We start from the raw sequence: 21,081 nt of genomic DNA on the forward strand, positions 1-21,081 counted from the left end.
GATTTTTAATCCCATTTAGCCTTGTCCATAAGGGCAGACAGCCAAATTCCATGCAGACTCAGGATGGAAATTTACTCCCATATACTTAGGCTGAAGTTTAAAATAAATATGCAGGTGACAGTGCACAGCAGTTTACAGATGCAGCTCTGTGCAGCTCACATACATTTTGGCAGTGATATATTAAACTGCAGTGAAGAAAGATGGAAGAAGGGAATGACTGGTTTGTTTGCAAGTCTGGGCCTCGATGAATAGTTGGTGTTTCTCCGGGTTCATTTTCTCTGTTAGGAAGAAACGTGTCCTCTGTCTCCAAAGAGGCACGAACGTTACCATCCTTTTTGCAAGAGCGCCCAGAAAAAAGTGCTCATACAAAGCGCACAATTGACAGAGCCTTGAGCTCAATTCTGAAAGGATAGAGCCCACATGAGTGTCTTGCACCAGCCTAGAAATATGCTGAAGGAAGGGCCACCACTACAGATGAATTTGGTCACTACAATCCATTTCATCCTTGGCAGATCTGCTGTGCTGTCAACAAAGCAGCAATTAATGCCAATTATGATGAGTTTTGTAATGTTGGTATCTCTTTAGACCTTGCCTGAGGCCTGCCAAGCTCATGTCAAAAAGGACACCAGTCATCAGGTAGTGATTCTCAGTGACTGCTGTTACGGCTAGCAGTGTGCTGGGAATTTCCTCAGTTGTAGGTATGAGCAGTCTCTGGTTTCAAATAGGTTGCGTTAACAGAAATGGCAGTTTTGTCTTCCTGCAGTAGGGCTTTGCAAGAATGTAGTGGGCAGCAATGGCTAGAAGTAGGATAGATCCTCTGTGTGGTAGATGCATGCAGTGGAAATGGGAAGCTCTGTGATTTCTCTCCAGGTCTATGAACTGTCCAGTATGTCAGATTAGTTGTTTTTATCTTCTCAAGTCATTCTTCCACCGGCTCTCACTGCTTCTTTCTTCCATGTTGAGCAGCCCTTAGAAAAGTAGCTTGTATTGTTTGTCCTGAGGCAGGCAGAATGCTGTCATGGATGTATCCTGATACAGAGATTTCCACAGAGTGTGGAAGTAGTGCACAGGCAAGAAAATAATGGATTTCCAAAGACTGTTTCTTGTTTATACAACAGGGCATGTAGGACAGCTCAGTGATCTCAATATCGTATATTAGTTTTCGTTTTCCTACAGACTTATTGCCACCTTATGATGATGTCTTCACTTGAGAGCTGTGGTTCAACAATCCACATGTCACCTGTCTCAAAGATCACAAATCAATTCCACCTTTTAGATGTTGGGAGGCTGCTTCTGACTTTCTATAACAAAATCCTTCATCTTGGAAATACAGCTAAAAGCTTAAGGACTTTAAGGGCATAAAATAGACAAGATAGGCAGGGCTTCCCAGCTTGGTGAATGACCATTTTCTTCACTGCAGTCTTGTGGAGAGTGGAGGAGGGGAGGTAAACATTAAAGATTTTTTTTAAGATTAAGAAAAAGTGTTGCATTAGAACACATGGCTTAATGCATCACCTAATAATGCAGACTCTTTCACAGATATGAACAAAAATATGCAATGCGAACAACCATTTTAGGCTAAGACACAGGAAAGATCTTCAATCTGAGTTACGTTGGTAGGCTTGACTCCCGTCCTTACGGTGCTCTCACAGCTGAACCGGTAGGCAGTTCATACATCAGACTGTTATCATGCTGAAGAGTCATGGCTATTACACAACAGTTTGGGAACTTTTGACTGGTAAGCAGAGAAATAAAATTTGGGACAGCTGGAATTTCTGGAATTCATCCCTGGGGCACTGAGGGAAAGGACTTCTACCCAATATTTGCAGTACTAATAGAATATATTCCTGTCTTTCCTGAACATTTAAACGTTACTAAAGTTGATTCTTCGACTTCTCTTACACCTATAAGCTCTGTGCAAAATTGTAGCTGTACGTCCCTTATCCGGCCTTTCTTTTGGTGATAGACACACTTCTGTTTTGAAATAGCAATGGCTGTAAAATGCGAGTAAAAACATGTACATGTGGCCACTGGATGTCACCATTCCTTCATACAAATAAGGTCAGCTACAGCCTTTTTTTGCATTTTCAAATTTTTCTAGTATATAATGGCTACTAAGTAGTTTGAGTAGGAAGGCTGCAAATTCTTGCTTTGTCTTGAAAGCAGTTCCAGAGTCTTTGTATCTTTGAAGTACTATGTCAGCCTTCAAGATAAGAAACGGAGGGTGGGTCTCTTACTGTGCTTGATAAGAAGGTACAAAATACATGCTGGTAGTAGCTTGAAGTAGAGAAAGTAAAACAACCTTTTTCTTGATTCTAGAGGAAAAACTATGACTTTGAGCTTTGTATGCTGTCTAAATCTAGATGGCTAAACAGCATGAGAGGCACATCCTAGCACTATGGTATTTAAGTATCACCATTTGAAAGAAGGCATAATCCATGTGAAATGCTAAAATTGGTGTTCTGGCTTTGTCTGGCTTTTGAAATCCAAGTTAAATCCTTTAGCACTCTTTGAAACAAGCCTGACATACCTAGTCATCTGTCAATAACGTGTCCGTGTGTACATATAACTGAAAAATCCAAGGAATCCTTTAATACAGCAAAGCAAACGTGATCCACTTGAATAAACTGACTGGTTTATTTACCTCATATGGTCCTAATACTGATGCTGTTGGATAATTTCTATAAGGGGAAGTGGATTCTTTAGGAATATTCCTTAATTCTAGATTTATCTCTAATCTGAATGCTCTTAGCTTGAATAAGCTGATGAAGTGAGTAACTCCAGGGTGCAGTTCTACACTCACGAATTCTTTGAATGCAAAGTTGTTTTAAGAAACTCTTGTGTAGTTAATCTCTTAGTTGTGCTCATACAGCTGCTCACCTGGAGTTGATCTCAAACTGATTCAGCAGAATGATCTGGGTTTAGAGGTTTAAAAAAAGAAACAAAAAAAAAAACCCTGCAAAAACCACTGCTACCACCACACTGTTACTGACCTGCCAGGAAAAAGAAAACTGCAAAAAGCGTGTTCATCACTCTTTCCAGAATGCTGAGCACTATATTCAGTCACTAGTCTTAGAATTGGAGTAGAATTGACAGTTCGTGAGAACTTTTTACATCTTATTAGATGCTGACATATTCTTCAGATCTTCTTTCCCTTTGAATTGAATCTATTATTTGACATTTATGAGCTCACTGGCTTCTGTCGTCATGTTTGTGACAGATAGATAAGGGAAAGAATTGTACTCTGACTGACTAATGTTGATTGCATTTTCTGTATGCACATTACGTATAGAGTGTGCATGTGATATATAAATTAAAAAAAGCCCAAAAGGCTGTGCATAAAGCAAGATTATATAGAAACCACTCTGCATTAATTTTGCAGCCTGTTTAATCTCTGATTTCTGATACAAAGCAAAAAAAAAAAAAAAAAAAAAAAAGTTAAGCTACTAGCAAACTGAGATGGTGCCTGAATTGGTGGTTCCTGAGTGGTACCAGCTGGTTCAATAACAAGGCCATGGTTGTTTTGCTATGGCTCATTTAGATGTTCAGAAGCAGTTTGTGTCAACTGAGGATTTATCCACCAACTGACAAAAAGAAACTGCTAACATTTGAGGCAGTTGCAGGTAAATGAGTTGCACTGCTAAAATCAAAGCCCTAATGAAATACATTCATTCTGTATTTCAGTTCTGACTTACTGCCCCTCTGCCTTTTTATTCTTAAAGAGTAGGTGGTCATAGCCTGAGCGGCAAGTACAGGAAAAGATGGATGCACTTAAACATCTGACTTGAGGAGGAAGGCTAATAACTTATTCAATCCCAGTGGCTATCAGGAAGAGTTCATTATTTAATGCCATCTTGTGTTTGCTTCCTTCTATTTATATGATATGGTTTCCTGTGGACCTTGACGGATCTCTGTAAAACCGTTTCAGACTCAGTCCTGGCTGATAGGTTACCTTGGTTGGTTCCCAGCCCAGAAATTTTGAAATAGTAGTGTGGAAATAAGTCACGTGTGGAGTACGTGGTGAGGGTTGAAAAAGGCTTCCTGTAATGGAAATATAAGTCCCTCCTGATCCTCAAGCAGTTGTCCTCATTTGGCAAGCTCTTTGAGCCAGCCCTGCTCCCTGGTGTAATACATTTGGGTCACTGGAAAAGTATGTGTTCAGGAAGACTGCACGAGGTGGATAAACCGGGTCACGTCATCCTTAGAGCTTGTCAGACGGGACTGCTTTCTAGCTTGTGCTGAATCTCCGTGAGGGGAATCCAGGTAACTCGCAGATGTTATTCTGCAACCAGATCATGCTCACAGGGAAGGGTGAGGTCTCTTTAAAACAACAGGCCCAGTGTTTATCAGGTTTGCCTCAGGTGACAGCAAGAGCTGGCTGGGGAGAGATGTTCATGTGCCTTCACTGGTCCTAGGTGATAATGGGTGATACACACTTACGTAGTAGGAGCAACACCACACAGTTGGGGCAGTGCGGACAGCACTGCAACTCCTGCGGATTGGTGGGTGCAGAGCTCCACCTCTGGATTCAGATGCCTTGATTTTCTTATGTCTGTGTCATTTTGTGCCGTTGAATCAGTCCTAGTTCCAACAGAGCAGAAAATAAAAAGGGGAGGGGGGGAAAGTAAATCAAATGTGGTATGAACTAAATAGAGTTCTTGAATTCTTGAATATCACTGTTGTGGAGTAGTGTAGAAAGGGTTTAATGATTGTATATGTAACTGTTTTACATGTCTCCTCTTACTTGTACTATGAGAGAATAATGAAAGCAATATAATTCCATTTTCACTCATTTTTCACTGTTTCTGTAATCTCTCATGTAAATCTCCTTTGTCACTTGGAACATGAATCCTCTGAATGAAAGCAGTCAATTTCAGTAATAGCGTACTTTGTACTGTGACTTGCTACCAGTGTGACTTTTTTATTCTCCGAGAGGCAAGCATTCAATACAGCAGCATATTCCTCAGGCTGTATCTGTGTTGAATTGAATGGAATTCCTATTTATGGGCATATGTTTTCTGTCTTGGTGTACAGATTGCCTTATCAGGCATAAGTTAACTTTGAATTTTTGGGATGTAATTTTCATGGTATTGATTATAAAAATGTGTATAATATCTCTGACCTAAGTAGAGGTGGTGGTGGATTTTTGTATTGCCATGAGAGTCAGAGAGACAAGAACTTCTGTTGTTGCAGAAGGGAAGGTGGTAAAATAAATGTATATAACTGTCTTCTCTACATTTGTGCATACATGACATTCTGGAGCCTTTTGATATGCTTTCTGTGCTGCTGATATTTGTCTTTCCTCACCCATTTCTGAAAGCCTCTTCTGCATCCTTGTCCCTGGATTTCTCGATTTTATTACCACTAGCCCAGTTTTGGGGAAACCAGTAGGACTGTCTGAGGCTGTTAGTCTTTACATCTGTGTTGCAAAATTGCAATCAGAGCAGATACCAGCTAATGGGCCATTGGCACTTGATGTAGACAGCGTGTTGTAAGGTGACGTGGCCTACTAGGAGGTATAGGTAAGAGCTATTAAAATGTGCAGAACGTACAATAATGATGAATATAAATCTTGAACTTTTTAGTCAGCAACATAAAAAACGGAGGTTCTTTGCATGTTGCCTATTTGACGTGTGTGTGTGTATGTGTGTTAATAATTTCTTTATACATTGCAGGTTGCTGCTATTTGCTCAGACAGTGCAAAGACAGTTTAAGTAATACAGAAAGCTGTGAGAGCAACTCACCAGACTCTGTTCTAGCTGGCTAATTAAGTCTCACAGTAATATTATTATTAAATCACTGTAGCTAAATGAGGCTTGTGTTTGAGTTGAGAGGTATTAAGATATGTAGTCAACAGACCTGCTAACAAGAGACTTCATTGAAGACTTGGGAGTTCTCTACGGCTTCCACCCATATAAAGTCTCTGCATATCGTCTTTCTGTGTAGAAAGATGTAGGTTTTAGTGCAGCAAGCACAGAAGAGATTACCTCTGTTTAATTCTAGCTTTCAAAAATAAACTTTCAGGTTAGTGTAATTAATATTTGGGGGGTATAATTAAATGTATTTGCAATTCTGACACTTAGCACTAAAGAATGCATTAAAATATCAGAAGTCTTTTTCAAGACCTGTTTTACTGCTGAAAATGATCAGTTCCATAATTAGCCACTATGTAATTATAGTACTATGTCACTTAATTCCTCTTTGTTACAGAATATTTGGGAAAGGGGGAACAAAGTACCTTATTAGAAAGCTACTTATGTTGTTTCTGTCACACAGACCTCTAACCTGATTCCAAGTATTAAAAAATCATACTTGAATCTTTGTTTTTATCTTGTACTTTTTTGCCATGAATAAGCTCATATGTTTAAGTTGAACAAACCTGGATGTCAAAATGCTTATAAGCAGAACAGTTACAAATATTAACATTAGGTTTCTATCTGTGAATGATTAATACATATTATTAGTCTCTTAAGAGAGTTAGATATTCAGTAGGATCAAAGTAACCTTTCTAAAAGATGCAGGGTGTTTAAACATTCTTTTGTTGTGTAGTTGTGTGAGTGAATCTGGGGATTTAAAATTTGCATTTCTTGGGTTTTGGCAGGGAAGGAGGTAACTGGTTAAGAGAGAGCTTAATGATAAAGATATCACTGTGAGGTGCCTTCTAATGAGAATATCGAATGGGCAAAGCAGCTATCTCCTTGTCTGTATTCATAATGAGAAAATGTCTCAAGTTGGAGAGTATGTTAATTAATGTGACTTTATACACAAGTTTGACTTAGATATTTGTCCACAAATGCTAAGCTTAAAGGAAAAAAAGTTTGGTAATAGTTCACAGTCCCGCTAAAGATGTATACCTTAAAACAAACAAACAAACAAACAAACAAACAAACAAACAAACAAAAACCCCAGTGCCAAGTCCACAGCTGTCTCAAGCTATCAGGTTCCCTGAATGCTTTTGTTGTACTTCATGCTTCAAATCTTTCTGTTAATATTTTTTTCTTCTCCTTTATTCTCTTTCAGAAAGATGAGGTGTACCTCAACTTGGTGCTGGACTATGTTCCTGAAACAGTATACAGAGTTGCCAGACATTATAGTCGGGCCAAACAGACACTCCCTATGATTTATGTCAAGGTAAGTAACTGATAGATGAGGTTGGATGAAGAAGGAAGTTATAGGAATGGACTTTCTGGATACCTCTTTTCTGAGGCACATAATCAGTTTTCTGAAATTCTTAGGAGCTCCTGTGCATTGAGGCAAGAAAAAAGGTTGGAAAGGTTATTTGTTAGGCTGGAGAAAGAATAGAGGCAAGAGGCTTAAATTTCAGCACCCCTGATTTCTCACTTTACACAAATCTCCAGAAGGTGGGGGGAGGGGGGCTGGTGGAGAGGGGTTATTTTTAAGCAGTTGAGAGAGAAACTGCCACCAGCCACATTAGCAGCTTCAGCCTCCTGAGCTGATGAAGACACAGTAGCACAGAGGTCAAGAATTGGAAGAGAATGTCAGGAAGAATATTGTTCTCTTATGTTAGCTTCCCCCTTTCCTGGCATATGGATAAGAGGAGTTCATGTGCTTTTGTGAGGGCGTGAAAGCCATGTTATTGTCTCATTCCCTGCACTTGCAGCTCATTGGCTTTACCAGTCTTTTCTTGAAGAGCTACATGGGGTAAGAAGTTTGCACAAATAGTCTCAAGACCTCGCTTTACAGTTGTCGTCAGCTTCCGTCTTCTTGTATAAAGTGGTTAAAACTTGTGAAATTTTGGTTGTCAAGCATTCATCTCATCTGTGTCTTGTAGTTCCATTTTTGCATATTGTGGTGAACACAGTCCCCATACTAGTGAGTGATGGTGATGTTAACGTGGCATTAACTTGATAGCGATAAAAAGCTGATCGGCAGGCGTTTTGTCTCTTTAGCCAAATAATGTTAAACAGATGTTTGCAACAAACGTTTCTGATTTGTGTTGATTTCCCCAGACTCATCTTTAAATATGCAGTGCTTAACATTAGGGTAGGTTTAAGAGAAGGCTTATATCCGATTTAAAGAAGACAAAAGTTACCCAAAGCAATTGTTCCAATAACAAAGCATTGTACCATAACTATATCTGCATAAATTGTAAATTGCATGTCTCAGCAATTCCTAGAACTGTTGCTTGTTTTTAAGAAAGCACAGGGTCTTATCATCTAGCAATAAGAATTTCTGCTGCAAGATTGCTCTGTTTGGCCTGTCAGCGGAACAGCATGTCTTCAGATTATATGCTCCCCACAATTTGCTTGTTAGTTTAGCATTTGATAAATTATTTATAAATCTCTTCTCAGTGCTGTTGGTCCAATTGCTGTCCATTTTAGAGCTTCGGAAGAATTGTCCATCCTTTGCGAGAAAATTCTGCTTCAGTTCTTTCATCTTCTTGGATACTTGTAAATTCCCATTCCAGGTAGCCAAAGGCTGTTTTTATAATTTTTTCTGACAAGGCAAGCCTTTTTCCTTAGCTTATATTTAAAAAGATCCCATAACCTTGGTGTTATTAAAGCTTTTGCAATTTTCCTGACCTCATGGCTACACAAAGGTCAGATCATACCTATGGCAGATGGCTCCTCTTCCTGGATAACAAAAGCTGTTGTGGAATGGCGCAAGGAAGCTTTTCTAGTCATCTTTTTGTTACTATTAGTTTGTAACTTCTAACATTCTGTAAGAAATTTTTGAAGAAATTTTTGGGCTGCTGCATTGAGATGAAAGACAAATTTTATAAATTCTACATGTATTGACTTGACTCCTTAAGTTAGAGCGATCTTTTGGATTATTTTGCAGCACACAGACACACACGTGCGTGCACACACACACGCACACACTAGACTTTTAACGTGTCTATAACAGGCAATTCAGAAAACATGTATATATATATTTGTTTGTTTGCTCTTCCTTGTTCAGAGTTTTCATTTTGAGAAACAAATATAAAAACTAAAAACTTCAAGGCAGAATTCAAGCAGGTTTCCTCCCCCTCACATCTTCTGCACCTCCAAAAAAAAGGCAGGGGAGGAGAGAGAGAGTGGAAAGACAAAGATATTGGAGCAAGTAAGGCAAATATGACCTGATATCAATATCTAGCAATAGCACCCAGTTTTACAGACCATTAAAGGTGAACTGTGGAGAATGCACTTAGATAGGGGAAATGTGAAGGTGCAGCTCCAGTACAATGTTCTGCATTTAGCTTGGTTTTGAATGGAACCATGGGACATAGAATAAAAATAACCTGGCTGCCTGGTGTCAACCTTGAAATAGGGGTTTCCCATGCCTGCATGACTTTGGATGCTATATAGCCCTGTTTATTCCCAACAGCTCTTTATTCTCCATAGGCAGAAGCATGTAGCTCCAACATGTAAGCATGCTTGCTTTGCCCTGTAATTTTGCCATGCAAAGTTCTTAGCTTCATAACATCTCCCCTTCCTGTAATCTAAGTTACTGAGGGATTGACCAGCTGTGGAAAGGGGAACAGAGCAGACCCTCCCTTACCATACTTGTTTGCTGTGCCTTGTATAAAGTTATTCCAAGCTGCTCTCATTATCTGCTCTCCCTTTGCCCCGAGTTAAGTAAATTGAGTCTGTCCCTTTATCATGAACAACCGGGAGAGTCACTCAAGTGACTGTCTGAGAGACTACTGTGTTCTGTGGGCAACTTTTAATATGGTGTTAATAAAAAATGAAATAAAACACTTGAGTTGATGAAGGTTTCCTGGAATACTTCATTTTTATGCTGCAGCTGATTGCTAGGATTTATTTGGGAAGGAAGAAAGCATGTCTTGTTCTTCCATCATTGGTCTGAAAAGCTCTCAATGTATCATAGCGCTGCTTGGGTACTCTAAGGATGCTAGATTGGGGGAGCTGGAAGGAGGTAAGACAGAAGCTGTGCCCTGCGTGCGGAAAAGGGGCAAGGGGAGTGAGTGCTCCTTGCATCCTCTGACTTTCTGTTTGGAGTAATGCCTCGTTCAGTCGGGTGAACAGGGAGAAAGATGTGCATGTGTCTCCTGTTGCTCCATGTCCCTTCCCCTTTCATTGGGAGGGTGAAGGAGGTGTTTCGTTGGTGGCTGGAATCCATCTTCTGTTCATGGCCTCTTACCATCATAGGATGTTATTTGTTTCCCTGTGAACAAACTCTCTTTTATCAGTGGACGTTGCACATTGCATTCATCAAGTTGTAGCACTGTTGTTTTTTTGGTTTAATAGAGATTTACATAGCAAGCTGAAATACCTTTCTCTAGTTTGTGTGTGTTTTTACAACTACTATCATTTTGTTCTGTGGCTATTTATAAATATTGGACAGCTCTCGCACTTCTCTTTTTTGGTATAAAGTGTTCATTTTTGAAAGGACAAAAAAACTGATTTGACGTGCATATGTGGTTATGTGGCAAGGACAGGGAAGGGGAAAGGAGGCCAGTTCCTAGGCCTTTTCACATCTTCACTGTGCTGTTTTAAATTGAGTAGGGTCGTCTTTTTTTTCTGCAAAATAAGTCTGTTTTGATATTTTTTTTCTTCTAATACAGCTTTGGACTAAATTAATTTTTTTCTCATGTTTTTCCTGGGAAAGCATACATTATGCAATATTTCTGTGTTCCAGTTGTACATGTATCAGCTGTTCCGGAGTTTAGCCTATATCCATTCCTTTGGAATCTGCCACCGGGATATAAAACCACAGAACCTCTTGCTGGACCCTGACACAGCTGTTCTAAAACTCTGTGACTTTGGAAGGTAAGCTTGTCTCTATGGGCTGGAGCCTGGTGAAATTACTTCCTTTAAAGTGAGCCATGGTGGAATTTTGCAAAGAAACCCTCTGTATTCCTCAGAAGTTAATCGTTTATAGTTTTGAAAGGGAAATTACGGATACTCTTTCTGTTTTCCTTTTAAAATGAATTCATATAAATAAAGAGCTGAAAAAGGATATTAAAAAGAGGGGAATTGAAAATTTAAGCCTGCAATTTGTTCGCGTGTTCAGAAAACTAAATATGCCCTTGCATAAGAAAAATACTGTGCCATGGAAAAAATGCAGTCAAATATGGTGAAATACCTATGGCTTTCACCCTATGGTTGCATAGAGTGAAATACATATGGGGAAGAGAGGACAGGCAGAGTGGCTTACAACCTCAAAAGGCCAATGTTATCCTTTAGTCTACTTGTATGTACACCAATTCATCTAATATTTCAAATACTTCAGAGGCTCAAGATCAGAAGCAATGCTTCTAATTGAAGCTCTCAGATAGTAGACTTCTGTATGCCATCTTCCAGCAGCACATTTTTTCCAATATCTGCTCAAGCGAGACATGTATATAGTCCACCCCTCCATATAAGAAAAATAACTGATAGAAAGGTTCTGGAAATCCATGCTGAAGTGGGAAGCAGTTTTTTTCTTTGGGGTCAGTTTCAATCTTTAGATTGTAGTACAACTTTGCAGACTAAAATAGGTAGGAGGGCATCTGTGCGCGAGGTCGCCGGCGCGCCTGTTGCTGAGTTAGCTCGGCCGCAGTGAGCCGGAATGTGAGATGGGTTATTCCGGCAGTGCACAGTCACGCATGGTGCCTTGGGAATCTTCTCCTCCCCTGTACCTCAAAAGTGTTGCAACAGAATAACTATCGCGCTAAAACCTGAAATAACAGTGCATAAATAGGTGATTTTTTTTTCCCTTGTTAAAAATGTACAGACGTTGAGTGTAGTTCCAATATAGAAAAGCTGTAGGGAAAACAGGCTTTTTAGAACAGGTTAAATGGGTGGTGGGAGCCCTTCTCCACTGCAGGTGGAGAGGTGCATCTCGTAGGCTGGATGTTGGATTTGATTTGCTTGCCGCTCGCTGGCTTTGCTGCTGCTTTGTTAGATGCGTGTGTCATAATTCCAAAAGGGCAGTTTGGTCCTGCAGCTCCTTTCCATCAAACACTTGGTAAATAGAAAAAAAGAGTATAACATGTTCATAGCCTCATTTTCCAACAGTAATGTGCTCTTGTGCTCTTTTATTTTCTTAGATGAAGGATGCTTCAAAAGGTGCATGCACTTGTGGTTGGGCCAATACTCTAAATTATGCCCTTTGTGGCAGGTCTTCAGCACTGTAAATGAAACCTTCGTGTTAATCTTGGATTATTCATATGTGCCTGCACTGGCAAACTGTTTTTTTCCTTTGTCTCTTCATACCCCTCTTGCTTCATGCCATGCTCCTGTAAATAGTGAAGAGCCAAAACTTTCTGATGGAGGGGGGAAAGGGGGGAAGTTAGTACTCTTAAGTTCCGGTGAGTGCCCAGGGCTTTTGAACCTTAAAAGATGACTGTATTTGACTGAACTGTGTTCTGTCCTCTTCTTCTGTAAACTGATCTTTGTACTTACCAAAACTTTATATAGGAAACTGCCAGCCAGAAACCTGACCCTGTTTATCCCCTAGACTGTAGTCAAAATTTCGTCTGCTGTGTCCACTCTGAGGAAGCTACTAGATGGATGGGACTGATTTCACTGTAAATCATTGAGTTTGTGGCTTGCATCAGTTTAGAAGAGCACAGTACTTTAAGCATTTAGGAATGGGGGGTGGGTGAAGAGCACTAAAGCTTAATATTGGCCTGTGCTGAAATATTGTAAAACATTCCCTTGCTGAAAGATAATTACTTTGTTTCCTCTTCAGTGCAAAACAGCTGGTTCGTGGAGAACCTAATGTCTCCTACATCTGCTCTCGGTACTACAGGGCACCAGAGTTGATCTTTGGAGCCACCGATTATACCTCCAGTATAGGTATGTATGTGTATTTGTTGAACTGTTTACAGGGTATATGTGTGTTTATGCTACAGTTAAGTGTAAATGCTTTCAGAGGTTTTGGATAGGATCTCTGGGAGCAGAAGTTTACTGTAGATGGTCAGAAAATACACACATTTTGTAGGCAGCTGCTGTGATTCTATACCTTTTGAGATTTTAGTGTCAATTAGATGAGGAAAGGCATTTTGTTTGTTCGGGGGAATATCTGGTTTCAAACAATTTTTCCAGCTCTGTAGGTAATTTTGCTGTTTAGTGTAAGAGCAGACATGAGAACTCAAACTAACAAGTATTTTGTTGACTTAAAATAACTCTAAAGTAGGACTTTGGAAATATCAACTCTGACACTGTGTTTGATATGCTGTCATTTAGACTTGAGTAATTTTGTCACTTGTTTACTCGGCTTTTAGTAAGTGTTTTTAGTGGGAGAGAAAATGTGGCCTGATGTTTGGCTTTAAACTGTCTTGAAAATTTTAATATAATCTGTACAGTAGTCCTTTGCTGTTTACTTATTCTGTTAATTTCTGTCATTATTTTTCAACATGATGAAGACTTCTTTTTAATACATATGCATAGCTGCATTGTGGAGTTGTTAGGAAAGCTGGAGGTTTGGGCAGAGGGCAGGTAATAGGGTTTCGATACTGTGGAGTTGTAGAAGTTTTCTCCAAATGAACAGCAGTGAGTTGGCTTGTTGTAACTTCCGCAGTTTCCAAGGGCTCTTTTTGAAGGCTGATGCTAAAGAGACTGGGATTTGGCCCTCAGGTGCCCTGCTGTAGCACTGAGCTTTTACATTGCTCATGGTCTGGAGTAGCTTAGGTGAGGTTTAAAAGTTTCAAAAGGATTTGGAGGTCATGGTCAAGTCCTGGAAGAATATAAGTGTGTTTGTAACCTGTTGAAGTATGCTTAAATACCTTTAAGCATATTGGTGTTCTGACTAGTGATAAGCTTGTTGGTTGGCTAACTTAATTTGACTCTTCAGTTCTTTGAAAACAGAAGTTTCTGAAGACTTGACTGTTCTTGTTGATTCTTTTGCAATAGTTATTTTCCAATAATTATTCTTTTCCAATAGTTATTCTATTACAGTAATTCTTTCCAATAAATAATATACCAACACTCTCATATCTCCCCTGGTAGAAAAGAAGAGGCACAACCATAGGAAATCTGGGGAAAGTAGTGGTACAATAAAGATGAAAAGCAGGGCTTATTGTAATGGTTGGCCACTGTCAAAAATATCAGCCCCAACCCTATTCTTTCTTGCCCCAAACACATGGTCCCATTCTCTCCCTTGCACTAGCTCTGACAGTTTACTGTTCAATATGCTGATGCAGCTTCAGTTGCCAAGAGACTTTATTTTGGCTGGGTTCGCTTTTTGCGAGGTTAGGGAGTTGAATCAACAGTACCGTGCAGTCCGATGAGCACCAGAGCCCAGGTAAAACCAAAGTGGCAGGAGCTCATGAGGAGGAGGCTGATCCCAGCATATGTCTTTTTGCCAGCTGAGAGCCAATAGATTGACTCAATGGTGTTATCTGAGTGCACTTAGACAACTTGCTTCGGAGGATAGCTCTGTGAAACAAGTATTTTTGGTGTCGCCAGAAGAGACTGCTTTATAGATAAGTCTGTGAAATGTCTCCTCCTCCAAGTGTGCAATGACTTTAATCTCACACTTTTTGCAGAAACTTTGGTAAGTCGCTCTTTCCATTTTGTTTTCTTATTTTGTTTTCTTATTTATCTCTCCCTAAAACAGTTATAATAAAAATATCATTATGAAGTGAAGAATCCATTTTCTGCTTGCCAAACACATCAGGATTTTTAAACAGTTGTTCAGACTTTCTCGTTCACAAAATAAATCCCATCTGCCCAAACCCCTTCCCTAAGTTTATTAAACACTTCTTCCTTGCTACCCTTTCATCTCTCCTCTCCCTTCCTAACAGAGGCTGTGCATGTGGGAGTTGAAAAGTAATAAAATACTTTTGCAAACTTGCTCTTCAGTTTACCAGTGTTGCGTAATATGTTGCAAATTCTAGGGGGTTGGTTTTGTTATGGGGCTGTTCTTGGTGGTAGTAAGAGTTACGTTATTCCCTAGTTCTTGCTAGATAGGTGGCAACAGCAGGTAGGAACTCTACCCTATTTCATAGACATAGGAAGCTTAATCATCCACACTGGACCGATATTATTTGTATACCCACTGACATTATTTGTATACCAGCTAGCAAGCACAAATAGATCGCCTTTAGTTAAAAAAAAAAAAAAAAAAAAAAAGAGGAAAGAAGAGAGGGAGAAAAGAAAATTTAATTATCATTAATTTATCCATAGCTCAAGTTATAGGAAACTAGGAAATGTTTCAGTACACTAATACTGCATTTTATTTATCCTTTTTTAATGTAGACACACCTGCCTTTTCTAATTCCATCTTTCCAATGACATGTAGTACAACAGTCTTTTCTGGCTATATAGTCTTTTTCTGTTTTATATATAAAAATCCACTTGTGTGAGTGTAGTAACAAAAGCTGAACTGAAACCTGTTGTAAGGGTCTTAGCTCTTCTGTTTAAATGTGCTATCTTAAAACTACATTAAAAATAAAATAGATGAAGAGTATGGAACCAAAAAGTATCTTAAGTAGAACTTTTGTTAGCTTATCCGCAAAGCATCCAGCTATTTTCATGAGGTTTTTGTTATTTGAGAGCATTACTTCAGAGATTATGATTGTAACACAGTACATTATAGTAATCATTAGAAGCATTTTTGAGCAAGAAGTGCTTTTTAAATGTTATGTGATTTTGCATGTAAAACTATACAAACACAAATTCACAGTGACACTTTGGTGGCCTGAGACTCAAGATGCATCGTGGCCGTTTCAGTGGTTAGTCACGATATTTAGCATTGTAACCAAGAATGGTGTTAGTCTGTCTGGCTTTATCTAGGTTGTACTTTAACACATGAATTTGTCACTGTGACATGACGTGGTCTTAGATGTAGCAGAAACTAAAATTCGTTCCAGGATGAGTCTTTTCATTCGGGTCATTACAACAGAACTATACTCCAGCTCTTAATTTCTGGGATCTTGCTTGCTTTGATTATTTTATCAAAGTTTGTGACTTTGAGGAGCCTTCTGGATTGTAGTTTAAAAAATAAGCCACAGCCTGGTGTTGTTTCTTGCAGTTTTATGACTGTATGTGTTTATGTACACCACCTTATTGGTGGTGTATATAAATACATATGATAGTAAGAGTAGCATCAAAGCAAATTTATTGCCTCTGAATGTCATCCAACAGACCTGGGACTTTTAAAATAATTACCTGGGAAATGACCTGTTTGAGTTTTTAAATAATCTCTGTTGCCAAATAGATAGAAAACGAGGCCAGTGCAATAGCTCTTTTGCCTGCCTGCTAATTTATAGGAGTTTTGCGAACGAAGCCGTCCAGCTCTCCTTTGACAGTGGCTGGATTGAAGCTGGTTCCTTGCAGATCCGTGTGCGTTATGCCACCGCAGAGCATGTTGCCCTGCATGCTGCTGGCTGTGCTCTAGCGCTTGTTGCTGTTGCCTGCTGGAAAACTATGGGATTGCTGCCCAGATTCCCCCAAGATGTACCAGGACAGACATAGACAGGCACTATGGTAGGGGCGGATGCGGACATTTCTGTTATCACATGATTGGGTTGTGGAAAAAGCAGCTATGCAGGTAAGGTTTACCCACTGAACATGCATTTTTGCTAGGGTAGATGGTGGGGCACTGACTGCTTACCCCAGAGCGTGATGGTGGTGCCAGGTGACAAGGGTCTTCTGGTGTCCAGCGTATTTTCTCAGTCGCTGCGTTGGCAGGAATCGAGGGCGTTCCAGAGGGAACATTTATAGCCACGGGCAGGGAAAGATTGATCTGAACGACAGTGTCACACGCTTCTGCTGGGCTGGCCAAAAATAAGTATCACAAAGTTATTCGTTCACTTTCCTAGTGAGCACTTGGTCTGAGGAGGAGAGGATTTCATGTGAGTAGTCCAAAACAGCATTTCCTTTGGAGACACGTGTAGTCAGGCTATCTCAGAATTTTGGGTGTGAAAAACTATTGCCAGGTGTGCCTCAAACCTGTTGCCAAACAAGAAGTAGTAGTTGCCTGTATATCTCACGCAGTGACGTCCAATGCTGAAAATAAGCATAGGTGTTAATTTATTCAACAGTTCTATATCACTGGTCATTGTAGTTTCATCTCTTCGTTGCAGAAAAATAGGGATATCTGTGTTTAACTTGTGTTCCTGATGACTTTCCAAGCATTTTAGTTTTCAACCTTATTCTGTCTCATATAACCTGTGGCAGATTGATGTGCAAAACTCTCATTGACGTAGTACGTGTGTCAATGATCCAGGGTTTTGATCTCATTTTGACATTCCAAGACCCATTCCATATAAATAGCACTGAAAAGCATTTTGTGCTGTGGCGTTTGGCAGCTCGAAGCTGCTGGCTTTATGACTTCCCAAGGCTATTCTTCTGACTCTGTTCTTCGTTTCTTCCCTGCTCCTTTATACAGTCAATCTGTTTCCAGAACAGTAACTTTCAGTCATACGCAAGATGGAGAAAGTCCATCAGCCTGGGATGAAGGCATGGTGGGGTAGAGATGACTAGATGAGGAAGAAAATGCACGAAGGTGGATATGCTCCATAAAGTGTGAAGAGAAGGAAAGTGTTTTTTGCTTTTTAATTTTTTTTTATAGTAGTCCTAAATGAATGAGAGAAGACTCAAAATTTTTTTATTCCTGCCCCCCAAACAGCAGGTTAGGGGAGCTGGGGCATAATATGGTGAATGTTGATCCTGAGATGGGGCAAGGGGGCTAGCCTCTCAGTTTGGGAAGGAAGAGCTGGAGATCAGAGCAACGAGGTCTGTGGACAGGGTACGCTGTCACAGCCAGCCTGTGTCAGCAACCGCAGTTGTCCACTTGTATATTATAACTATGAAGTACATTATGCAGGTTGTCATGCTGGATGCTTGTTATTGAACTAAAAAATTTTCCTTTTCTTTTTGTAATGCTGCAATTGCATTCAAAAACCAGGGAATTATTCAGATCAGACTGTTAGATAAGTTAATGCCGGACTGTTAGATAAGTTAATGCCTACCTGACAACTGTGAAGAACAATAAAGTAATAGAAACTTGTATTAATTAAGGTAAGAAATGTAAATTTTGTTTTTTGGAGTATAAGAGGCTATATGAATTTTTTGTGTGCTTAAATAAGTACAGGTAGTTCGCATGATAAAGGTATTTCTCCAAATGTTTCCTTTTTCTTTAGTCCATGAAAGGTACAGCTTTAGTTGCTATTATTATTTGTGAAGGCTCTCTGAAATAATTTTGTAAGAAGTTTGCTTTTGGCAGGTAGTTGCATTTCCTGTCCATATTGTTACATTCTGCTGAAGGTCTGAAGAAACGAACCTTAGTCGCTTTCTTCTGCATAAAATTGATAGCCCTCACTGTTTTCTCTTGAAATTTCTCATTGTCCCAACTATTTTGGCATAAGGATAACGTACTAATTTGATTCTTGTTTTCTGTTAAGGTTCTGTCTTGTCTTGTTTGTTAACCAGTTTAAAGCATTTGAATGAGAAGTCATATTTTGCCATAATTAAATTGCACGTGTTAGGAAGGAACAGTATTGAAACCGTTTCTTCTCCCATGGGAGTAGGTAGATATGCTGCAGATTTACTCTGAAAGATTATTAAACTGTAATTTTGAGCTGTGATGATGTGCTCAGGAAGAAAAATGGTCTGATAAGGAGCTGTCAAAAACTGGTATCAACTTGCCTTATCATTTCTCTGAAGTAACATATCTTTAAATATAGAATTTAATACAGTGTTTACTTTAGGATTCAGAAAAATATTACCATATGAATTCAGAATATAAATTTCAAAATAACACATTCAAAGAAAAAAAAATCAAACCATTGTGGAGTCAAATGTTAGTCCTGTTAAAAGTCAATCTCGAAAAATCCGTTACATTTGAGCAGAGCTGAGGTTTCCCACTGTCTTCCTTATTGTGCTTTACTTGCCAGCGATATGTATGCACCCTATATAATCTCTAGTCCGTTTCTATCCCCGCTTCAAGCTGCTGAAGTTTGTAGGAGATCTCTGGCGTTGAGCGAGAATGCTTCAAAGGTTTCTTCATTTCCCTGAGCAGGGAATATTGCCCAGGTCCTAATTTGGAAGCCAGTGAAATTACATTCCTGGGAGAAAATGTGGATTCCAAAAGGTCTCTAGCTTATTTCAGTGAGTGCATGTTGATTAGTTTAAAGTGTTAGTAAATAAAATGAAGGCAAGTTGAATTGACTATTCATAAGGCATTAGATCACCTGTTTTGAAAGACTTCATTGCATGAGGAACAACTAGGTAGGTTTCAGGTGGGTTTGTTGTGCGTTTGTGGTATCTGCGTGGCGAAATTCAGCAAGCACTACTTAGGCTTCTCCAGCTGGGTCCTCGTGACCCACATCCTTTCTGCTTAGCCTCTCTCCCACTGCAGTGCCCTCAGCTTTCTCCCATGTCCTCTGCCTTTTTCTATTTGGCCTTCTTGCCTGAACAAGGTACTGCACGTATTGCGGCTGGTTTGCAGCTGGTGTTTGTGCTGGACAAGCCAGGCCACATCGTGCAGGGCTGAGCTTTCCTTTCCTCGGTGAAGATGCTCCTGCAGGCTCTCCCTCTGTTTTTGCAGATCTCTGAAATGCCTTTTCTAGACCTCTGCCTTTCAGACCTGTCTGAGATTTGCTAGTGGAGGGCAAAAACATTTAGGGAGACCAGGAAAGGATAAAACAGCACAAAGCTGATTTTGTGGTTTACAAAGCCACAGTCTAAGATGAGAAGATAGTGCTAGCATAATTTCAAAATTTTTAAAGGAACTGACCCCTAAATACCAACTCGCTCTAATGTCACCTTTGGTTTTGTATATGTTCTGTCAAATACTTTTTTCTTCCCATGTCCTATTTCTCTTTCAATCCTCAATGTCTAAATTGTCAATAACGGTTATAGCTTTTGGACATGACTTGTTTTGGATAATCAGTGTAAAGGACTCAGCTTTTTCCAAACCTTTTAAGGTGCCTTTATGTAGGCTTTTAAGTTACAATACTCTGACGCTTTAGTACATTTAATCCATTTCTTCAATATTTCTGAAGACATCCATGCCATCTCTCAAGCTGTTCTGTAATTTCCTGTAAACGCAGTTACTTATTTGACAGGCTCTTGGTATGTATGGGATGACATAAAAAGGTGATTCTTTACATCATCTTTCTGTTGTATGTATGATGGCAATAGCTATCAGACTTGGACAAAAAATGTGCAATTGTTCTTTACTTGATGACTTCTTTATTTTTTGTTGCGATTTCAGCACCTTGGTGGCTGTATCAGTTTCTATTAAATGTGACTAAAATTTCAAAAATCTTAATCTGGTTTGTTTACTTGTTGAAATTCAAGACTTAAAATTTGGACTAGTTCTAGTTGCTGTTTGAGTTGTAAATGGTCACCTTTCAGGATACACCCTAATATGACGTTTACACTGAGACATTAAGTAAAAATGCATCCATTTGAGTTAGAGATGCATGATTTGGAAAGCTGCAGTAAATATCTTTGCATTTCCCCCCTGTCTCTTTAATGTAGAAATGGGAAAAAAGTCTGCTCCAACTTGCAGATTATTTTATTATCAATCTTGTGTTCCTGAAGGTTGTTTTTACTTTTGTGTCAGTCTCTAGCTGGTGTGACAAAGTCATAATAGACTGTTTAGAGAACAGTTATATATATTCTCTTCATACACATGTGTCCCCTGCTTCCCAATGACATCTTTTAAATGCACTAGGGAAATAATGATTTTTATCATATATGGAATACCTCGGATCAGCGGGGACCTAAATAGGTAAATTCTCTGGGTTTTGAGTTTTCTGTTTGTTTGTTTCCTGGTAACTTAGCTTATAGGAGTAGACAAGAGTTTGAAGTAAACTGGGAGGAGGGGGGCTGTTTTTGTTCTTTTTCTCTTTTAGAGCATTACAATATTGTAGGTTTTCTGGACATCCTGTTATTGATTGGGTGTTTGAGAGTGATTTTGCGTAGGGTTTCAGATTTGCATTGAATAAATGATGACTTTCTAGAAAACTTTATAGTCAACCTATTTTTTGGAGAAAAAGTTCTCTCTGCAAGCTAGATGCGATGCCTTTAGTGTGTTGAACAACTTAAACTTCAATATTTGGTGCACAATTAGAGCAAATTCTCACAAACTTCTGTGTAATACTTACTGCATCTGCTTAGTTATATTCTTTCTTTGCATTAAGTATGTTTTGAAAATAAAATGCCGTGTTCTATA

At 39.3% G+C, this 21,081-nt stretch overlaps 1 protein-coding gene across 2 annotated transcripts in view; it reads left to right on the plus strand.

The window, feature by feature from the left end:
- Positions 1–21,081, plus strand: part of GSK3B (glycogen synthase kinase 3 beta) — a 153,655-nt gene that overhangs the window by 87,902 nt on the left and 44,672 nt on the right. For both annotated transcript variants that reach the window (XM_026103426.2, XM_026103427.2), the window contains exons 4-6: positions 7,021–7,131; positions 10,606–10,736; positions 12,643–12,749. In XM_026103426.2, coding sequence (XP_025959211.1) covers positions 7,021–7,131; positions 10,606–10,736; positions 12,643–12,749 — 349 coding nt within the window. The remainder of the gene's footprint in view (positions 1–7,020; positions 7,132–10,605; positions 10,737–12,642; positions 12,750–21,081) is intronic.

This window comes from Dromaius novaehollandiae, chromosome 1, assembly GCF_036370855.1.
Source record: "Dromaius novaehollandiae isolate bDroNov1 chromosome 1, bDroNov1.hap1, whole genome shotgun sequence".
In the NCBI taxonomy this organism is placed as follows: Eukaryota; Metazoa; Chordata; class Aves; order Casuariiformes; family Dromaiidae; genus Dromaius; species Dromaius novaehollandiae.